The sequence below is a fragment of the Ambystoma mexicanum genome, chromosome 9, assembly GCF_040938575.1.
Source record: "Ambystoma mexicanum isolate Mex_15411 chromosome 9, UKY_AmexF1_1, whole genome shotgun sequence".
NCBI lineage: Eukaryota > Metazoa > Chordata > Amphibia > Caudata > Ambystomatidae > Ambystoma > Ambystoma mexicanum.
The window spans coordinates 961,235,590-961,255,337 of NC_090931.1; the positions used below are offsets into that span (position 1 = coordinate 961,235,590).

Sequence of the window (19,748 nt, forward strand, 5' to 3'; positions counted from 1 at the left end):
TTCTCTTCTTGGGGTTGAGATCTGGGGTAAGGCGGCCTCCTGCAGGTAGGAATGTTGTTCTCCGCTAGATCTCGGGGTTGCTGACATTGTATCGGTCAAGTGAGCCTCTGCGATTCTTAATTTATCCCGATCAGCGAATTGGACTGCACCCTGGGGGTCCCGGAGGCCTATAATGGTGTTTCTCCTCTTGACTCTTGCCAATTTTTCCACTAGGAATTTATTCGCCTTATTACCTCTGGCATAGTAACTTTGTTTTGTTTTGGCTAGAAACTGGGCTGTGTCCTCCTCGTAGTGGGCCTCCAATTTCTTTCGAGCCGTCTGTAAGGCTCGGTATGTTCTCGGGGACCAGTGTCTGGCCTTACACGCTGTCTCCGCCTCCAGTAGTTTGTCCTCTAGAATGCGGCGGGTCTGTTATTTTTGTTTGTGGTAGGCAGCTCCTCAGAATATTAAGACCCCTCTCACCACGGCCTTCATTGCGTCCCACTTGTTCGCCGGGGAGGTATCTTCATTTTTGTTCTCTTCAGAGAACTGCTTTATTGCTTTAGCCAGGACGTCTCTCGTGGCCATATCTTCTAGGATCGGGTCATAGAGAGACCAACTGCGCCGGGGGAACGGGTCAGGATTGTGGGCTCTGAGCGTTAACGTTATGGGCGCGTGGTCTGAGAGGATTCTAGGTCCTATGAGGACCTCATCTGTGAATGCCAGGATCTGCGGGGAAGCCAACAGGAGGTCAATGCGGGAGTATGTTCTATGTACATAAGAATAGCACGAGTAGTCTCGCTCCTCCGGATGGAGGACTCTCCAGGCATCTACCACGTCTAGGGTTCGGAACAGTTTAAGTAGCGCTGTCGCCAAGCCAAAGTCTCTGCGGGTTGGAGGATGCGATCTGTCTGCCACAGGGTCAGGGACTCTGTTAAAATCTCCTCCGATGAATGTTTGGCCCTCAGCAAATGGAAGGAGAGCGCTTTCTAGGGCTGAGTAGAATACCTCCTGCTCTTCATTAGGAGCATATACCGAAATCAATGTGTACAGTTGGCCGAGCATTCGGCACTTCACCGCCACAAAGCGGCCCTCCGGACATAGCATGGAGTCCAGGATTTGCGGCTTAAGGCCTTTGGCAATCAAGATTGCAGTGCCACCCCTCTTCGTTCCGTTGGATGCCAGAAATTGCAGTGGGAATTGCCGATCCCGGAGCCTCGTGAAGTTGGCTGGAATCAGATGGGTCTCCTGGAGGAAGACAGTGGAGGCCTTGTCATTCTGGATGCGTCTCAGGATCGGATCGCTTTCCGCTTCTGCGGGGCGTTAAGGCCTCTGACATTCAGTGTCAAGAACTTTAGTTTCTGGTGTGGAGGGGGCGTTCCCTGAGCGTCCTCTGGAATGGGGCTCTGCTCATTGCAGCGGGGATGGGGGTATTCAGTCTTCATCTCGTGGTTCAAGGTCAGCGTGGTTTACCTGCGGCTGGGTTTTCTGTATCCTCCAACGGGAGGGTAAACTTTTAAATGAGTGGGGGGCCAGCATTTCCCATGCGGGCCTTCCCCTGGCCAACTGGGCCATAACTGTTCTGCCAGCCAACGGGGCTGGGATCCAATCACAACATTGGGATAGTCTCCAAGGGTGGGTTTTGTGACATACTCCTCGGAATGGGATATGGGCCACTCGGGACCCGCGGCGTTACTAGTTCCTATTTCCATTTTAGGACCAATCAGCGTACGATCGCCGGCCCGGGCTGTATCATTTTATCTTTCGGCGTCTCTGTGCCTTCGACCAGGATTGCTGCTGCTGTCTCTGGGGTAGCTGCTCTGCCTCCTTTGGCGAGTGCTGAGGGGCATGAGTGGGCAAGGCCCCCGGCGAGCGCGGGTGCAGGATGGACTCTGCGTCCTCTAGGCTGCTGATTCTGCGCTGGGTTCCCTGAAACGTAAATTGGAGAGTGGAGGGGAACAGCCATCTGTAGCGTATCTGCTGGTTCTGTAGGAATAGTGTCAGGGGATTAAGGGTTCTCCTTTTCTGTAGAGTTGTCAGTGAGAGGTCTTGGAAGATCTGTAATGGTGAGCTCATGAACGAAAGTTCATCTTTGGTGCGGCTTATAGCCGAGATGGCCTCTTTGGTAGCATAGAAATGGACCCTGGTAATTACATCTGGGGGGCGTCTGAATCTAGCCCCCGTCTTGGGCGCAGCCTGTGAGTGCGGTCCAGGGTGAGTTGGGCTTTATCCATGTTTGGGAGAAGAGCTTGGAAGATTTTGCCAATATATTCTGGCAGCTCTTTGTCTGGGATGGTCGATGGGACCCCTCGGATGCGCAAGTTATTTCGTCACGCCCTGTTTTCTAGGTCCTCCTGCTTAAACTCCAACACTTCACTCTTGCTCTGCAATGCCAGGATCTCCCGCCTCATGTCCAGGATTGTGGCGTCATGACTCTAGGTCAGGTCCTCCACCTCGCCCAGTCTCTGTTCTGCTTCACTAAGTCTTTGATCGGTCTGGTCCATCCGCGTGGTAAGCTCTGCCATACATGATTGGAACTCCGTCTTGATGTCTTGCATAAAGGCCTGAATATCTCCCTTAGTGGCTAATTTTCCTTGCTCCTCGGGGGGTTCTTGTGGGGTTAATTTAGGGGGAGGGTTCCGGCTTCTTTGTTCTGTCGGACGCCATCAGCATAGTGGAGATGTCCGACGATTTAGCTGTTTTCGTTGGTTTCGACATTGTGCTGAGATTAGGGGCTCCAGACTGCTGTAACTGCAATGGTTTCAGGTCTCAATATGAACAGCAGGGGTGGGCCGGGGCGCCCCAGGATGTCCAAGAGAGGGGAAGGGGGGGCTCAAGAGGGGCACCAGGGGACCACTGCCCGGACGGCAGGGGCGCCGCCAGGTCTCCCGGGCAGCTGCAGCCAGCCAGCACCAACTCAAGCCCCAGTCACGCTCCTACCTCACCGGGGCCCGGGAGGTCCCGGACCCCGCCGCCGGGCGGCCGTCAGGTGCTGGGGAGAAGCCGTCCGTCGGCTGCTCCCACGTCGGAACTCCAGGAGTGACGATGGGTACAGTTTGGAGGGGGCCGGATGAGGAGGGGGGGTGGGCAGGGGCGCCCCTGGAAGGAGCCGGGCCTCCAAATGGAGCAGATGGAATAGGGGCCGGCGAGAAGATTCCTGGATCACGGCGACACCAACGCCGGGACACTGGCGTGGGGTGGCGGGGCAGAGTGGAGCAGGCAGTGGCGGGATCCTAGGGGAGGCCGCCCAGGCACCAGTGAGGGCGTATCTGGAGGCTCCAACAACGCAGCTTCAGCTCGGGGGACGGGTCATCCGTCGCTTCAGGGAGCGTCTGTCCCACAACAGCATCATCAAGGACCCCACCATTCTCTCAACTCGTTGGCCTTCAGGTGGGGCGGCGTAGGGGGTCGCGTAACAGCCGATCATCGGCAGCCCCGCTCCAGTTTCCAACCCGGGGGGGACCCCCGCTCGATCCACGCTGTAGGGGGCAAGATCTCCCGTGGGTCCGTCTCCCAGGTCACGGGCTCTCCTCTATCTCCCCGGCAAGGAGCCACTGCGGTCCCGTGGAGCTGTGCGGTCAGCAGCTCTGCGGATATGGGGGGGGGCAGGAGGCCCCAATCTCTCCGACTCGGGGGCTCCACTCGACTAGCCTCAGGGAAGAGGGGGAGGAGGAGGGAGCCACTTATTCACTGCGGTGCGGGTGCCGCCAGCCCATGCCAGATTGGAACAACTCCTGGGCACCCCAGCCGAAGCTCACTTCATCCCGTTCCGGGAACGGCAGGATCACCTCTCCTCGTCCGCCATCTTGAGAGCGCCATCAGGAGGGAGGGGGCGCCAGGGAAAACAGGCCAGATCTAATCGTCCGGGGTATTAATTAAGCCCCCTTATGCAGCCGCCAACGCCTCAGAGGTTCTCCTAGCCCCTGGGCCGAGGCTCGTCGCAGACCGCCCCTCTTAGGTTAAGTTCTTTTCGATCACCGCGGGTCCCGTACGGAGGCCATCACAGGAGCAGCCGCATCGTTAGGCTCCAGGCCACGCTCCCCCGAGAATGTCTTTTTAAGCATACGTTGATCGATCGTTCAAACATTTCCTATGCACCTTACTGTAGTTTTCCTCTTTTTTTTTACACATGCAAAAATCAGGCAACATGGTGCGCCCATCTTGTGCTAATCTTATCCGTTGCCGCATTGCCCCAAGGTGGACTGCCCTGGCGGCACTAAATCATATCCCCCGCCCCAGAGGCTGAGATCACTAGACACATACCGCCCATTTCACAACGCCAATGCACGTCTCGTGTCAACATTCTCTGCGCTTCAGCTAATGACGTGTACCCATGGAAATGGCAGGACGCCTCTTTCCTCAATAAGTATAAACAGACCGCTTCTCATCAGACATCAGATTTGCTTTTCCAATCGTTTCACTGTCTTTTTTTGAGCATTCTGTGCCTCGCTTCTGTGCTTTGGTCAGCTACCTTCGTTGCTCGTAGCCCGTGCGAACAGATACTCGTACCATTACTATCCATTTTTATTTTTCCCCATAATGGCAATAATACAGCCCTACCAGTACGAGCCGGAGTATTCCGAGGCGGAATTACTCGAAAGAGAAAGATGCACAAACAATGGGGCTTCGGACGACAGTTGGGAGGACGAATCAACAGATCAAGAGCCTGAGCCTAGTCGCATGGACGATGTTTCCACCTGGTGTACCTGCAATCGGTGCGCGCTAATGCCAACCGAGGAGGAGAACTGCTGCTGCCAAGAAAACTCTGGATACTTGTCCTACATATCGGAAGGCGAGGCATGGCCGCAATGCGTTACCGAGCTGCATGACTTCAGAGCAGCCTGCCTCACTCGGTCCGTGTTAAGGATTATGATGGTGCTTATGCACCAACTTTGAGCAACAGTTCGCCCTCGCAATCCAAGTAACGAGTAAGTGTACTCTAGTTGTGATGTCACTTGGGCCACTAACATTTCATGGTTGTCTCCTATATTGTCGAAGCTTTGATCTATCAATGCCAAATGAATGTAGTCTTGCAATTCTATACATCACTCGCAATTTGGGGAAATCATAGTGGTCTCCTTATGTTTATTTCATGTACAACCATAAAGCAATATTTCTTTGTGTCCCAAATGTAATGGAATGCATAGTTGTTCAATATTGTACAGTGTCTAAGTAACATTTGTACTGGCAATAATGCCATTGGATACAAGATTGCATTTTCAACTAATCAAGGCATAAATCAGTTTTCAAAAATTGATTAGCAGATTTTGCTCATTAAAATGTATGTGAATAGCAAATTAACTTATTTGATTAGCAATTTTGTACTAATACTAATGTCACCAGAATTAGTTGTACCCCAAGATATAGAATTTGACGGAATGCAGAAATGATTTCTATGTACCTCTGAAATTTAACATCAGTGCAATGTCTGTAAAATGTCAAGGTTCGCTGCATGAATGGCCAAACAAATAAAGCTCTAAAAACATGTTTCAGTTCAAGGATGTGTGGCTGGGTCATGCAGTCAGTGTTGCAGCACAGTGCTGTGTCCTTCATATTGTTAACAGACATCAATTAAAGACTCAATAGTTTGTGTGCGTTTGCAATTTTTATTTTATGATATCAAGTTACATAGATAACCCTAGTTTCTTCCTGAGGTACTACTGGTCCAACCATAATCTACATGGAACTGTGTGGGTGAAAGCAGGGGCACACATTTTTTGTTGGGTGTATTTGCCTTTTTTAAAGGGAGTAAAAGGGGCTGCTACACCCCTTATCTGTAGGGCTCAGGCCACTGACATTGCCTATGGAGAAAATTCAAATTTCGGTTCTTGCCAGCACTTGGTGGGTCAAATGATATTGCCCAGGATCACATGCTTTGGTTAAGCAGTGAAGCCAGAATTGCCAGCAATTTAACTTACCTGCCACAAACCTCCAAGCTCTAATTAGTACACATTTGTTTTGGGTTAAACAAGAGCCACAATGGTCTAGTTTATTTGCAAAGTACACCCAAAGCAACCTCCTTGGAGTACTTGCACCACCCAAACCGAACACTACACATCTCAGAATGCAAAACCACGTTTGATCTCATGGATGAACTCCGCTTTAAAAAGAACTAGCTAGCTTTGAGTCACTTTCTGTGCAAATGTGGTGTTTAAGGTATCTAACTTACACATTGTGGGACTCTTGACAGCTTTAATGCTAAATGGTCTCCTGTTATTTTTAGAATAAAAAGTTGGACTAGACTTTGCTTACCTCTCATGCCCGTTGTTATCAAGTCACAGTGGGAAGGTCCTCTCTGCCTAATCTTCCTCTACACTGCAGACCACTTCCTACAAGATAAGCAAAAAGCAACTCATTACCTACCCACAACAATGCACACTCGCTCTGGGGGTGCCTCGAGAATCAACATGGCCCCTCAGCACCCGCTATGGAGTGAACATTATATTTCTCCCACCCGAACAAATGCCAGCGCAGCCACTTGCTAACACCTAGCCCCTCAATCGGGGACAGAGTTGGGGCCTTTCGCCTTTACAAACAAGAGGCCTGGAGCCTCTGGGGCCAGGGGTCCAGCAACTGTTTCCAGTCTGCAAAGCACAGCAAATAAAGTCACCATTTTTGTTCTGGGGCTTTTAATATGCGCTTTGCAGTGCTCACATTAAGGTTATGGCCAGTGTAAAGCTTCCTACTGCCTCTGGCTGCCTGTCTCGTGATCAATTAGGCAGCTAACCTCCATGCACCACTGCAGGCTGCTCGGACTGGCCTATGGGGCAATAGGCCCATGGCTTACCCAAAAACGCAAAATGCTTGTGTGGGCCCATTTTTTGGGTCAAAGTGGGCCACCTTTTTTGCCAATGTGGGCCAGTTTGATAAGTTACTGGACTAAATTATGTGACTAATTGTTTCGACCAGTGTTGCTGAATTTTCTTGTACAATTTGCATCACATTTGATCAAAACGTCCCCCTTGGGTTATTCAAACAGCGTCACATGAATTAATTCCCATTGGTTTGCAACTTTGGAGCACTTTTCGTTGGTGCCCGAGACAACTGTATGCCTCAGTCCGACCCTACCCCACTGTTTCCACCATCAGCAGTGGGGGGTCCGGGGAGCACACATCTTCACCCAGGACTGATGCTGCTTACTGTGTGTGCTGGGTGTAGAGTGGCACACTTGCCAACCCTACAGATTTAGGCAGTAGGCTACTGCTTTTTAAGCAGTCCTACCAGACTACAGATTTCAGTGACAGATTCTACTGCTTTTTACAGTGGCAAGTAATTAATGTGACTCTAAGGCAAGCTCCAGGATAAAGCATGCAACACATTAGTCTGTCTGTACAGTGGACTGGTAGGTGATTACTTTGATTGGGCTCAGACCAATCCACTGTCCTCACCTGACAGCTACTTGACTCTGTCCTGCACTCTTGCCGGGACAACCCTTAGGTAACCACCAGTGAAGTCAAGTGGCAGAGTGTAACACCATCACACAGCATCTGCATCTCAGACCAAGGCGGGTATCAGTCACCATGTCATTCAGTATTCAACTTGCAATAAATATGTAACTGCCTCGGCTGCTGCTACAGAGCAGTGGCAAACATCGCCTACCAGCTCTGTGTAATTTATACCTTCTGTAAAGTTAGGTCATTGAATTTGGTGCTAAGATACCATTCAGAATTATACATTTTTAAAATTTGAACATCTTTCCATATTGTGCTGTTTGATGGGTTGTGTATTAGGCAAAGGTTACACACACATACTAAGGCTCACTTGTGGCACAGACTTCTTTTTTTATTCTCGACTGCTTTATCCATTTCACAACAGCACAGCGTGTAAAGCTCACTAATCTGCAAAGTCATCTCTCAGCACCAAGTCCTCCAATTTTGGCGAGCCCTTTACCTATGCCTGTGCAAGTGTCACTAAATCTCAGTCTCCGCCAGCAGGAGACTTGGGCTGGAGAAAACATGATCATGTCTGACCAGTGGCCTTAAATAGAAGCTATAGAGCAGGGGTCTGCAACATTTGGCTCTAAACATGTTTTGGACTGAAACACTCATCGATCCTAACTTGCATTATCAATGCTGAGTGATCATTGGCGTTGTAGTCCAAAACATGTGGATAGCCCTAGGTTGCAGACCCCTGCTATAGAGGTTGCACCCCGTGTAGAATACTAGGCCCTGCTGGCTTGCCTAGTAGGCATGTGCTTAATTGGCCCTTTCATCTTGGTAGCCCCTTCTGGTGCATGCTCGGTGCCTGTGCATGTACAGCCAGTGAAAAGAGCTGCTGTGTACTCCGAACTGGTGGCCAACTAGCAGTTGCTGCCATTGCCATTTTATAAACATAATGATGTACACATTGGCATTACAGTGCTGTTATCCGGGGAAACTTACTCTAGTCTGGGCTTTCTGTGCCAAGCTTGCCACTGTTGAAAGTGGCATGACCATGTGTCATTAATTGCATTACTTTGGAAATGACGTTGCCGTATGGCATTGGCATGATGGCACTCGGATAAAAAGAGCTGAACTTTGGCATGCTTCAGTGGTGCTAACAATGTATGTTTTGTATTATCCTGTGATGTCATTGTTATGGGAATTATTATTTTTGAAACTTCAAAAATGATAATCCTTCATTGGTCATAGAATGTTGGCAAGTATGGAGTGGCTGAGAATAATATTTCGCCCGCCCGAACGGGAGGGAGAAATATTATTGCCAGCTACTGTCTAACACCCAGCACCCGCTGTAATAACACAGCCTGCTGCTCATAGGCAGCAGGCTTCGTTATTACAGCGGGTGCTGGGTGTTAAACAGTGGCTGGCAATAATATTTCTCCCACCCTTTCGGGCTGGAGAAATATTATTCTCAGCCACTTGCTAACACCAGCACCTGCAGTAATAACCCAGCCTGCTGCTCATAGAAGACCCTTTGAAAGGCCTTCTACGAGCAGCAGGCTGCGTTATTATGGCGGGTGCTGGGTGTTAGAGAGTGGCTGCCAGCCACTGTCTAACACCCAGCACCCACTGTATTAACGCAGCCTGCTGCTCGTAGAAGGCCTCTTCTACGAGCAGCAGGCTGCATCATTACGGCAGGTGCTGGGTGTTAGCAAGTGGCTGAGAATTATATTTCTCCCGCCCGAATGGGCGGGAGAAATATTGTCAGCAACTTACACCCAGGCCAAGCAGCACTGAAAAGATTTGCCTCAAAAGGGCCCGGCTCCCCCACCCAAACCTCCCCTAGCACCTCTCCACCTTACCTCTTCGTTGGAAGCCAGAGTGTGAGAGGAGGGCTGAGATCCTCCTCTCACTACGTAATGACGCCGCATCCGAGCTGGGCTAATAACATTGATACAATATTTTTAGCCAAGCCCGGGTGCTTCTGCCTCGCCTGCAGTGCACGCTGTGCACAGAGGCAGACTTAACGCACCATTTTTTTTATTAGCCAATCTTTTTTTTATTAGCTGTAGCTATGGAAATCATCTCGCAGTTAGTGCAACATGATTGTGTAAATACACAGCAAAACAGCAGTATCATAGCACTAATTGCCATGCGATACCGCTTATTTTATGCCTTGCTAAGGTTTAATTTAATATACTTAGCTTGTTCATTTAAAAACAGTTTGTATCTTTCTCTTTCACAGGTGGTACAGGCTGGTGGCCTATCGTTCGTTTACATGGTGGCTTCATGGGAGGCTTTGTAATACCCGCCTGCGTCGTTGGTGCCATTAGAGAAACTTTCCCCAGTGACAGCGGTCAGTACGGGGGATTTTCGCACACTGTGCTGCAACCCGAGGTTTATAATGTGTAGTACCTTTGTGCCATAAAAATCAGTAACAAAATAAAACACAACAGAACTTTTATCAATGGTGGTTTCGATTTTTCTGTGAATCAAGTGTGTGTCTATTCAGCAGTGTTCCGGCCCTTTCCTGCACGCCTCAGGCCCCTCCATTCCCCATCCATTATCAAAGGCAGTTCGCCCCAGTGTATGTGCCCTCCCAATGGGGGCTGGTAGGGGTGGCAACGGCCAAGGTGCCAAACACCATGTACACTTCAAAGGTATCTTACTCGCAGGGTTCATTGTTCACATGCCCTCCTCAGACCCCGTGTCTCCAGCCAGGCTCCCCTGAAGCAGGCCGCGCCCCTGCAATCCACATAAGTGTGCCTCCATTCAGCAGTGTTCCGGCCCCTTCCTGCACGCCTCAGGCCCCTCCATCCACCCTCCAAAATCAATATCTGTTAGCACCTGTGGCTGTGCCCTCCCAATGGGGGCTGGCAGGGGTGGGAACGGCCAAGGTGCCAAACACCATGTACACTTCAAAGGTATCTTACGCCCAGTGGCCACTGTACACATGGCCTAGCCAGACCCAATGTCTCCAGGCAGGCTCCCCTTGAAGCAGGCTGTGCCCCTGCTATCCACATAAGACCATGCCATGCACACGTCATTCATTCACATACACAACCACTTTTCTAATTCTTTATAAACCACTTCATATTTCTCAAGAGAACATCTTTGAGTACTGCAAGTCAACTCGTGAATGTGCTACCTGAGAACTTCTGTGACCACTGTGAGTCAGCTTGTCATCGTGCTACCTTTGAATATATCCCTGTTCTCCAGCTGCTAACTACCCTGCTTGCTGAATCTAACTGTTTGTTGGTCAAGGTAAGGGCAGGTCACCTAATCATATCTCCTTGATCGTTAAATTTCTATCTATTTCGAACGAACGTACCCAGTAGTGTAATGTTCTTTCATCTCATTGCCATTGACTTGAGTTTAATTTGTTATGTTATCGATATATAGCAATTGTCATCAGTGTCAATTGGGATCGAATTGCATACTTCGCAGACCGTGTCTATAAGCATGTTTCCTTTTGATGCACGATAGTACATTCAAGGGACAAGTAACATGTTATGGTTTGCGTCCCATCAATGAATTGTGTATGAAAGTTATCCTATAATACAGCTGGCCACGCTACGCAGGTTTTGCTTTGGTGACCAAAACATAGGTTGCATAGAAAAATGTATAATATAATTCCGTGTTTCTCACGCTTTTATGCAAAGTAATTTTCTAATGTTGACCCTTTATATTTTCATTTTTTTTTTTTTTTTTTTACAGAATTTCCAACAATGCCTGCATGTACGGTTTACGGTTGCCGCTCTAAGACCCATAACAAACAAAGGCACTATGCATGTATTCCCGAGGAATATAGATCTAATAAGAGAATGGGTCAGATATTGCAGATTTGAGCCTGGAAGAGCTTGAAAGTAGAGCCCATGAAGTCTTGGGGGACTCGAAGGGCGATTGATTCCACATCTGCAGCCTGCACTTTGCCACAAATATGTACGACCAATCGCAGTACACAAAGAAGCATCGACTCAGAACGTCTCGTAAATTGCTTCCAAATGCAATTCCGACTATTTATGCACACGCTGCCTCAGGTGAGTCACAGTTCCTGATTTAGCTGTAGGCCTTGGGGTACTGAACAGATAACTACATGGACGGATTGGTGTTTTAGGTATAAATGTCCCTTATAATACTTTTCATATTCACAAGATTGTACTGCTTTATAACTAAACCCCATTTTGCTAAACATCTGTCCTTGGTTTTAGGAGCATCATAGAAAACAATTTATGGGCACAGATAACTATGCTATAGTACCCTTGGAAATAAGCATAATCTTTTCGTAATCGGTTGCTTTACATGTCAATTTTTTAGGTTAGCATTTCTAAATCAAATCTAATTTTCCCGTTACAACTCCATGACAATGCACTGAATATTAAGGAGCAAGATTCTGCATCCATGTCTTTCCTGGAGTCAATAACAACATTGAGCGCACATCAGGTAGCTTTATTTAGCTATTCAGTTCAGGAAATGATTTATGCATGGAATTTGAGATAATATGATCAAATTTACATATCCTGTCATTTGTTTACATAATATTTCATTTATTGGTTTTTATTGATATGTACCATTGTCTGCATCACATTGTGTGTGTTCAATTTCACTTTTTTCATCCATACTAAAGCAAGTACTGTGTTACAGGATGATGCTGATACTTCAACTACAATTACATCATCCTTCGAAGCTGATACAGAGCCAGTGGTATGCGTACTGACAGTTCCCTCGAATGAAAGAAAGTAGGTCCTAGATCTGATACCATTAGACAGTGACATTATTGTAAACTAGCATATTTTGCAAATTGCTTCAGTGCAACATTTCAATCAGTGGGTTTCGCACAGTCATCTTTGATCGCGTAAACTAGCCATCAATCGGGGGAAATTCAAAATGTAGATTTGGACTAAGTGACGTACACGGTGTACGAGGGTATCTGTGTAAGCCATGTGTGCGATGGAATATTTTGATTTCAAATACGAATGACTAATTTTACTCTTTTCTAGGGATGTATACAAGATCGGGTTATAGAAGAGGCACGTGGATCTGAGTTGGCAGGCCAGATTGCTGGTGCAGTCGTTACACTGAAGAAGGTTTCACAGAAAACCAAGAAAGCAAGGGTAACTAACAAACAATTTCATTTTCAAACAGTGTTTTGTGCTGGTGCCTTCATAACATGCTTTTTTTTAAATCTAAAGTGCCATATACTGTATGTTGGATTTACATTGAACATGTTTTTCCAACCCGTCTTCTAGAAGCCCGAAGGAGTACGAACTATGCAGACACAGACAGCTACAGAAATCAGAGATGCTGCTTGCCAAACTGATTTCACCACGGAGCAACTATTATTTGAGGCGCAGCGTGTTCAAACCAATAAGCAGACTCGATATGCTTTTGCCCAATAGCCAGAAAATGAATTGAATGTGACCGGCGAAGCCAGCAAAGTGTTGTTGGACCATTGCTACAATGCGAGCGCTCCACCAGATGAAGATGAAACTGAATGTTATGAAGATGCTTTTGAATTAGTCGCAGACCACTTGACACAATCGACACCCGCCAAAAAAGGGCCACCCAAAAAACAATCGACATTGATGTTTTCTCCGATTTGTGTTCAAGTAACAGAAGCTGAAATAACAGAGACTGAAGCATCAACACAATTGACCGGGGAACTAGCCCAAGATCTCGACTACAGTTTGTGCAGTTGGGCTGATATGTCAACCTCAGTTGAGTCGCAAACAACATTCATGCAGGATGATAGTCTAATAAAGGAGCCCAAATACATTGTATTCAACGGCTGCTTCATGGAGATTATAATGATGCTGAAATGTGTGCATCCAGTAAGAGAGGAAGTATGCGGGAAGCCATTGGTGAATGTGACTTGTGTATCACAAGGCAATAACCTCAAAATACAAGCCACCTGTGAAATGCTCAAATGTCATGGTTCGCTCAACCGTTGCTCGGGAAACTGCCAGCTGGAAATCTACTGTGTGCAGCTGCTTTACTTTTCAGTGACTCTAGTTTCAGTAAGTTTTCAAGTTTCTGTCAATTTGTGGGACTCCAGTTCCTTTCTAAAATGCAGTACTACAAATATCAATGTCAATATCTGTCATGATTCCTGCCCCTCATGTCCCCAGCCCTCCAAGATGTCAGGCTGGAGCCAGGCCACGATCACCAACATGGGCCCTCAAGGGCCTCTCCATCCCTCCAAAGACCCACTTGGAGTCAGACTTGGCGCTTGTGGCACCAAACTCACTCACTCCCATAGGATAACATTGGGGATTGGACTTGAAGTGCATTGATGGGGACAAGATGGATGCCCCCACATATTTCGGTTCCCAGAACTGCATGTGCGATCTAGTCTTTTGGATGTGGTTCAGCCCAGAGACAACTGGGATACCCAGAGACTATTTAAGCCACACCCAGGTTGAGAAACATGCTGCTCATAGGCAGCAGGCTTCGTTATTACAGCGGGTGCTGGGTGTTAAACAGTGGCTGGCATTAATATTTCTCCCACCCTATCAGGCTGGAGAAATATTATTCTCAGCCACTTGCTAACACCAGCACCTGCAGTAATAACCCAGCCTGCTGCTCGTAGAAGACCTTTTGAAAGGCCTTCTACGAGCAGCAGGCTGCGTTATTATGGCGGGTGCTGGGTGTTAGATAGTGGCTGCCAGCCACTGTCTAACACCCAGCACCCACTGTAATAACGCAGCCTGCTGCTCGTGGAAGGCCTCTTCTACGAGCAGCAGGCTGCATTATTACGTCGGTGCTGAAATATTATTCTCAGCCACTTGCTAACACCCAGCACCCGCCGTAATAACGCAGCCTGCTGCTCGTAGAAGGCCTCTTGGGGATTGGACTTGTAGTGCATTGATGGGGACAGGATGGGTGCCCCCACATATTTCGGTTCCCAGAACTGCATGTGCGGTCTAGTCTTTTGGATGTGGTTCAGCCCAGAGACAACTGGGATACCCAGAGACTATTTAAGCCACACCCAGGTTGAGAAACATGCTTCACGTTTTCTGCACCTGCAGCGTGACACTCACCGTGTTTGGATCAGTCTCCAGTAGGCCTGCAACTTTCTTCTGCGCTCAGCTCCTGCAAGAACAAGAACACTGTTAGGAACAGCCTCACCTTGCGGCGCTTCTGCCCATCATTCATCGCTCCTTCTGTTCTGTGGGCATCTTCGGCGGTGTCATTCCCATCCTGGCACGATACTTCCTAAGGAAAAGGGAAAAAGAACAGAAAAAAGGCATTAGTAAGCATTCTGCAAATCTTCGCTTATTTTTTTAATACTGTACGAGCTTCAAACGCTTACCTGAATCCCAGCCGCTCTGGGGGAACTCTGTCTCCGGAACTTCTCATCCATCTGCAAGAGGGAAAAAGACACTCCAGATTAGCGTGGAAACATCTAGAGGCGCCGCATACCGCGCTTACCCACCGCATTTGTTCTTCATAACCGGCATCCACGCTGAAAACGTTGCGGCACCTAAAAGACACAGAAAAAGAACTCAGTTCAATGCAAATACGAAAGGGGTGCATTGCGCATCGCGCTCTCACTCACCTTCAGCGCTACTCATCTCAGCAGCACACGCCATCCCCGGACGCCGGCCATCATCTAAGGAAGGAAACGAACGAAGTTAGAGAACTGTTCAAAAGACTCATACTTACCTGTCGGAGTCTTGCCAGTGAAGTAACCAGGCAGCAACGAGCCTGCATCAATCAACGCGCCCCTGCACTGAAAGCAGGACGGAGAGTACACTATCCAAGAAAACAAGGTGAGCTGTGGATCAAAGGGAAGGGTAGGACCCCGGGAAGAAGGGGTTCAAGCACACAGAGACAATAGGGAGTTAAACTCTACCAATCCTGTGTTTCAGGCCCAGTATCCAGTCGAATAGCCTCCAGGGAAGGGTTCGAGGTCGTAAGAGGTCAGAACAGGCTGAGCGATGTCCCCATGGATACCAGGTGAGCGTTACAATATCTATTCCCTTCTATTAGTGAAGCTTGGAAAATTGAACAAATGTCTATTCAAAGTATATTCTCCAAAAAACGGTTCAGGCTAGCTGGCGATGGACAGTGCGACAGCCCCGGATTTTCAGCTAAGTACTGCACATACCACTTTCAGGACATGGAAACTGAAAAAAATGTGAGTTCGGTGGTCATGCAGGTGTCCGAATGTAAATCCTCAGTGGCCATGGAGAAACTTGGTTTTATAAAATCCCTGGAAGATCTCCAATCGAGGGGGATGCAAATCGACCTCATAGCCACAGACCGACATGTTTCAATAGCCAAGACAATGAGAGAGCAGTTTCCAAATATTCGCCATCAATTTGATGTATGGCACGTTGCCAAATCAATCAATCAAAAAAATCTCAGCTGCAGGGGTAAAAAATAGGTTCAGAAAATATTTAACAGTGGTCCCAGTCTATCAGCAACCATCTTTGGTGGAGTTCCAAAACTTGTGATGGGTCTGTGGAAATTCTACTAGAAAAATGGCGGTCAATAATGCACCACTGTTCCAACATTCACTCTTGGACAGAAAACCAACATTTCCACCAATGTGCACATGGCCCTTTGTCGCCAGAGCAGGAACGGAAGAAGAAGTGGTTGATTCCATCTTCACCTCCATACAAAGCTCTTGAGAAGATAGTGTTTGATAAAACTATCAAGGGATCTGAAGGGACTCACAGAATTCTGTCACACGGGAGTTTTGGAGGTGTTCCACAATATGTGCCTAAATTACAGGCCCAAGAGATTGCATTTCGGCATAAATGGGATGCAATATAGGACATTACTAGCGGTATTAGCGCATAACTAGAATGTAGGGCGTGAACAATCGGGGACTGTGGGAAACTTTGGGATGCTTCGCTACACAATGGCCTTTACAAAAAGAAGCACAAAATGTGTGGTCAAGACAATATACGAGGAAATGGAATTTGATTTTGTGAAAGATCTTATTATGACTGTCTTGGACATACATACTCAAAGGAATCGCGCACGATTTTGTTCCGAGGACACATACATTGCCACAAAACATTGCAAACGTGCCCTGTGCACCTAAAGCAGAGCTCGTGGAACAGTTCACTTCCAGGTACAAATGATTACCATCTGTTTTTTTTATCAACAATGTTTATATAAAGGTTCCAAATAAAGCATCCAATTTGTCCCCCAACTCCACAGCTGACCGACGAGAGGAGCGGGCAGGAGCCCCCTCTTCCCCCTCCCCAGGACAGATCCATCGCGCTGGGAGGTCATGCCGTGCCCGGCAAACAGCATCCTGCCTGGATGCATTTTATTCTAAAAAAGCGCACTGTGCACAATATGCAGTGCCTGCCCTGCTCAGAGGGCTTCTAGGTCCAGAGGCATTGTGAAGCGCATCCCGCGGCCATTCTACCACACGCGGTCAATGGCTGCCACCTCATTCGCCTGCCTGCATACACCGTGAAGGTGTGCGACCTATGGATGCCGTGATTGGCTGCCTGGCCCCTTATTGTGCACCCGCCCCCACCGCCAGGCGGAAGCCGCCGTGCGGAAGCTCGCGCTGAAGAGCGAGCTAAAGGGCCTGTCTGTGCCTGTCCGCGGCCGTACGTGCCGTCGGCCTAACTCTCTGCCTCATTCGGACATGATTCCATGTGAGTACTCTGACCCCCCTTCCACTTAATTAAAAGATATAGGCATTGTCCTAAACCCCCAACCTATCCCCACTTTCAAACTTTGGCTCTTTCTGCTTGTTTAGATACAGTTTGCGTTGTATATCTATGGACTACTGGGCTGCATCAATATAACTTAACATGATAGTCACTGCTGGGATTGTTGCACCTAGGTGCCCTACTGTCTATGCATGTTAGTCACTGCTGGGATTGTTGCTTTTAGATGCCCCCCTGCTCTTTTGCACTTAAGCCATTGCTGGGATTGTTCCATTTTGATGCCCTACTGTCTATGCATTGTAGTCACTGCTGGGATTGTTGCATTTAGATGCCCCCCTGCTCTTCTGCATTTTAGTCTCTGCTGGGATTGTTGCTTTTAGATGCCCCCCCTGCTCTTTTGCATTTTAGCCACTGCTGGGATTGTTGCATTTAGATGCCCCCCTGCTCTTTTGCATTTTAGTCACTGCTGGGATTGTTGCATTTAGATGCCCCCCTGCTCTTTTGCATTTTAGTCACTGCTGGGATTGTTGCATTTAGATGCCCTACTGTCTATGCATTGTAGTCACTGCTGGGATTGTTGCATTTAGATGCCCTACTGTCTATGCATTTTAGTCACTGCTGGGATTATTGTATCTAGTCATTTTAGTCACTGCTGGGATTGCCCCAACCAAGTGCCACTGCTACCCTCTCCCCAACATGTGCATTACCAAGACTTGCGGCACTTACATACTCTGTTCCATACTCTGGACCACTCTTACTATTATCATAGCAATGGACCATACCAACACCACACCTTGTAACCTTCAAGATAGAAATATGCGATTTAGAGCGAGACTACCACGACTGTACGACCTTAAAAACAAAAGAACTAGAGCACCTGGTCACACACTAACTCAAACTGCTTCCCACTCTAACACCGCTACCCTAGCTGCAGCCAGATGCCCTAAATCACACATTGACATCTCGTACAACCAAAAGAGACCCAATTTTCCCAATCCCAGACCGACCCACAAAACTATAACAAGCCCTAACCTATCAGGAGCCCTCATCAATGCGAGGTCCCTCATAGCACACAATACAGAAATTGCCGACATACTAGCCACGGACAACCTAGATCTCCTAGCTGTCACCGAGACCTGGCTTGATGATGCCGCTGGCCCCACACTGATGATCGCCATACCAGACGGCTACAATATACTAAGAGTCGATCGGCCAAACTCTAGGGGAGGTGCCCTGGCCATCATTGCCAAAACAAATTTAGCTGTAAGGCTCACCCCATGCCCAGCTATTACATCCTGTGAACTTCTCTCTGCTAAAATACCTACTTCCAACAACAGCACACTTACTGTCCTTCTAGTGTATAGACCACCAGGCCCACTAGGCAATTTTGAGAAAGACCTATCGAGCCTACTTACGAATATTAAAGATTCCACTCAGCTCCTGCTACTAGGCGACTTTAACTTGGGATTCAACAATGACACTGACAAACAGGCCCACCCCATCCAATCTATTCTAGTCGACCATGGCCTTACCCAAAAAGTCCTAGCCCCCACACATATAAAAGGACGGACACTAGATTGGATAGCCAACCAAAACTGTGCCACTACAATCTCCAACATCCTACCACAAACGTGGACTGACCACCACCTCATCTGCTTCACTCCCACCATAGAGCCTCCTAAACTACATAAGTTTGAAACAGTACCACCTTTGTCCACTAGAAGTAAAAAAGATATCACAGCTGAAAATCTACTTCCACTCCTCCTACCAGCCCTTACTGCTAGCGCCATCAATTCTGACCCCAACAAGTTAGTTGAGACCTTCAATAATACCATGTCTAAAGCCCTGTATACTATTGCCCCGATCAAATTGCGCAAAAGTAAACGAGAATCCCATCTCAATTCATGGTTCACCCCCCACCTTAAAGAATTACGGATCCAAAAACGTAAACTCCAAGCCATTTGGAGGCACACACCATCAATTGAGAATAAAAACTCTCTCGACAGCCTGGCCAAAAAATACAAGAAGGAAATAATCCAAGCTAAAAAGAATACATTTAATGAGAGAATTAGCAAAGCCAACTCTAACTCCAAAGAACTCTTCTCCATCCTCCGGGAAATGGAAAACCCAAAAACACCAATAGATAATGTCCCCAAAGACAAACAATGGTGCACTAGCATCCAAAATGCCTTAGCCAATAAAATTACAACATTACAAATGAAAATTGCCAAGGAGAAAGCTACCCTGAACTCCACTGAAAGTCATACCTCACACATGGCAGATACACTTAGTACAGTCACTCAAAGTAACTGCAAACCATTTAGATTTTCCAACATATCCATATTGGAAACGGAAAAGGTGATATTATCCCTGAAACCATCCAACTGCCAAGGTGACAGCTGCCCAGCACAAGTTATCAAGGATGCAGCTAGAGATCTGGCGCCCTTCATTTCCAAATTAATAAACTCCCCCTTCAGATCCAGCACCGTACCCACTAACCTCAAAGAATCGTGGGTTCTGCCTCTCTTAAAAAAACAGACCCTTGACCCAGCCATCCCGACCAATATAGGCCCATTACCACTGTCCCATTTCTCCTTAAAATTATCGACAGAGTAGCCTACCTCCAGATCCAAAATTATCTGGAAACAAACCAACTACTAGGATCGCGCCAATCTGGCTTCATACCACTACATGGTACTGAAACAGCCATTGACCTTAATACACCAATCGACGAGTTGAAGGATAAAGG

At 47.7% G+C, this 19,748-nt stretch overlaps 1 protein-coding gene across 2 annotated transcripts in view; it reads right to left on the reverse strand.

The window, feature by feature from the left end:
* Window positions 1-19,748, reverse strand: part of METTL5 (methyltransferase 5, N6-adenosine) — a 500,731-nt gene that overhangs the window by 389,380 nt on the left and 91,603 nt on the right. Inside the window, exon 4 of one of the 2 annotated variants that reach the window (XM_069616175.1) lies at window positions 6,232-6,308. The exons of the other annotated variant lie outside the window; for it this stretch is intronic. Within the exon in view, the coding sequence (XP_069472276.1) occupies window positions 6,232-6,238 (7 nt within the window). The 5' untranslated portion in view covers window positions 6,239-6,308. The remainder of the gene's footprint in view (window positions 1-6,231; window positions 6,309-19,748) is intronic. 2 annotated transcript variants of the gene reach the window in all.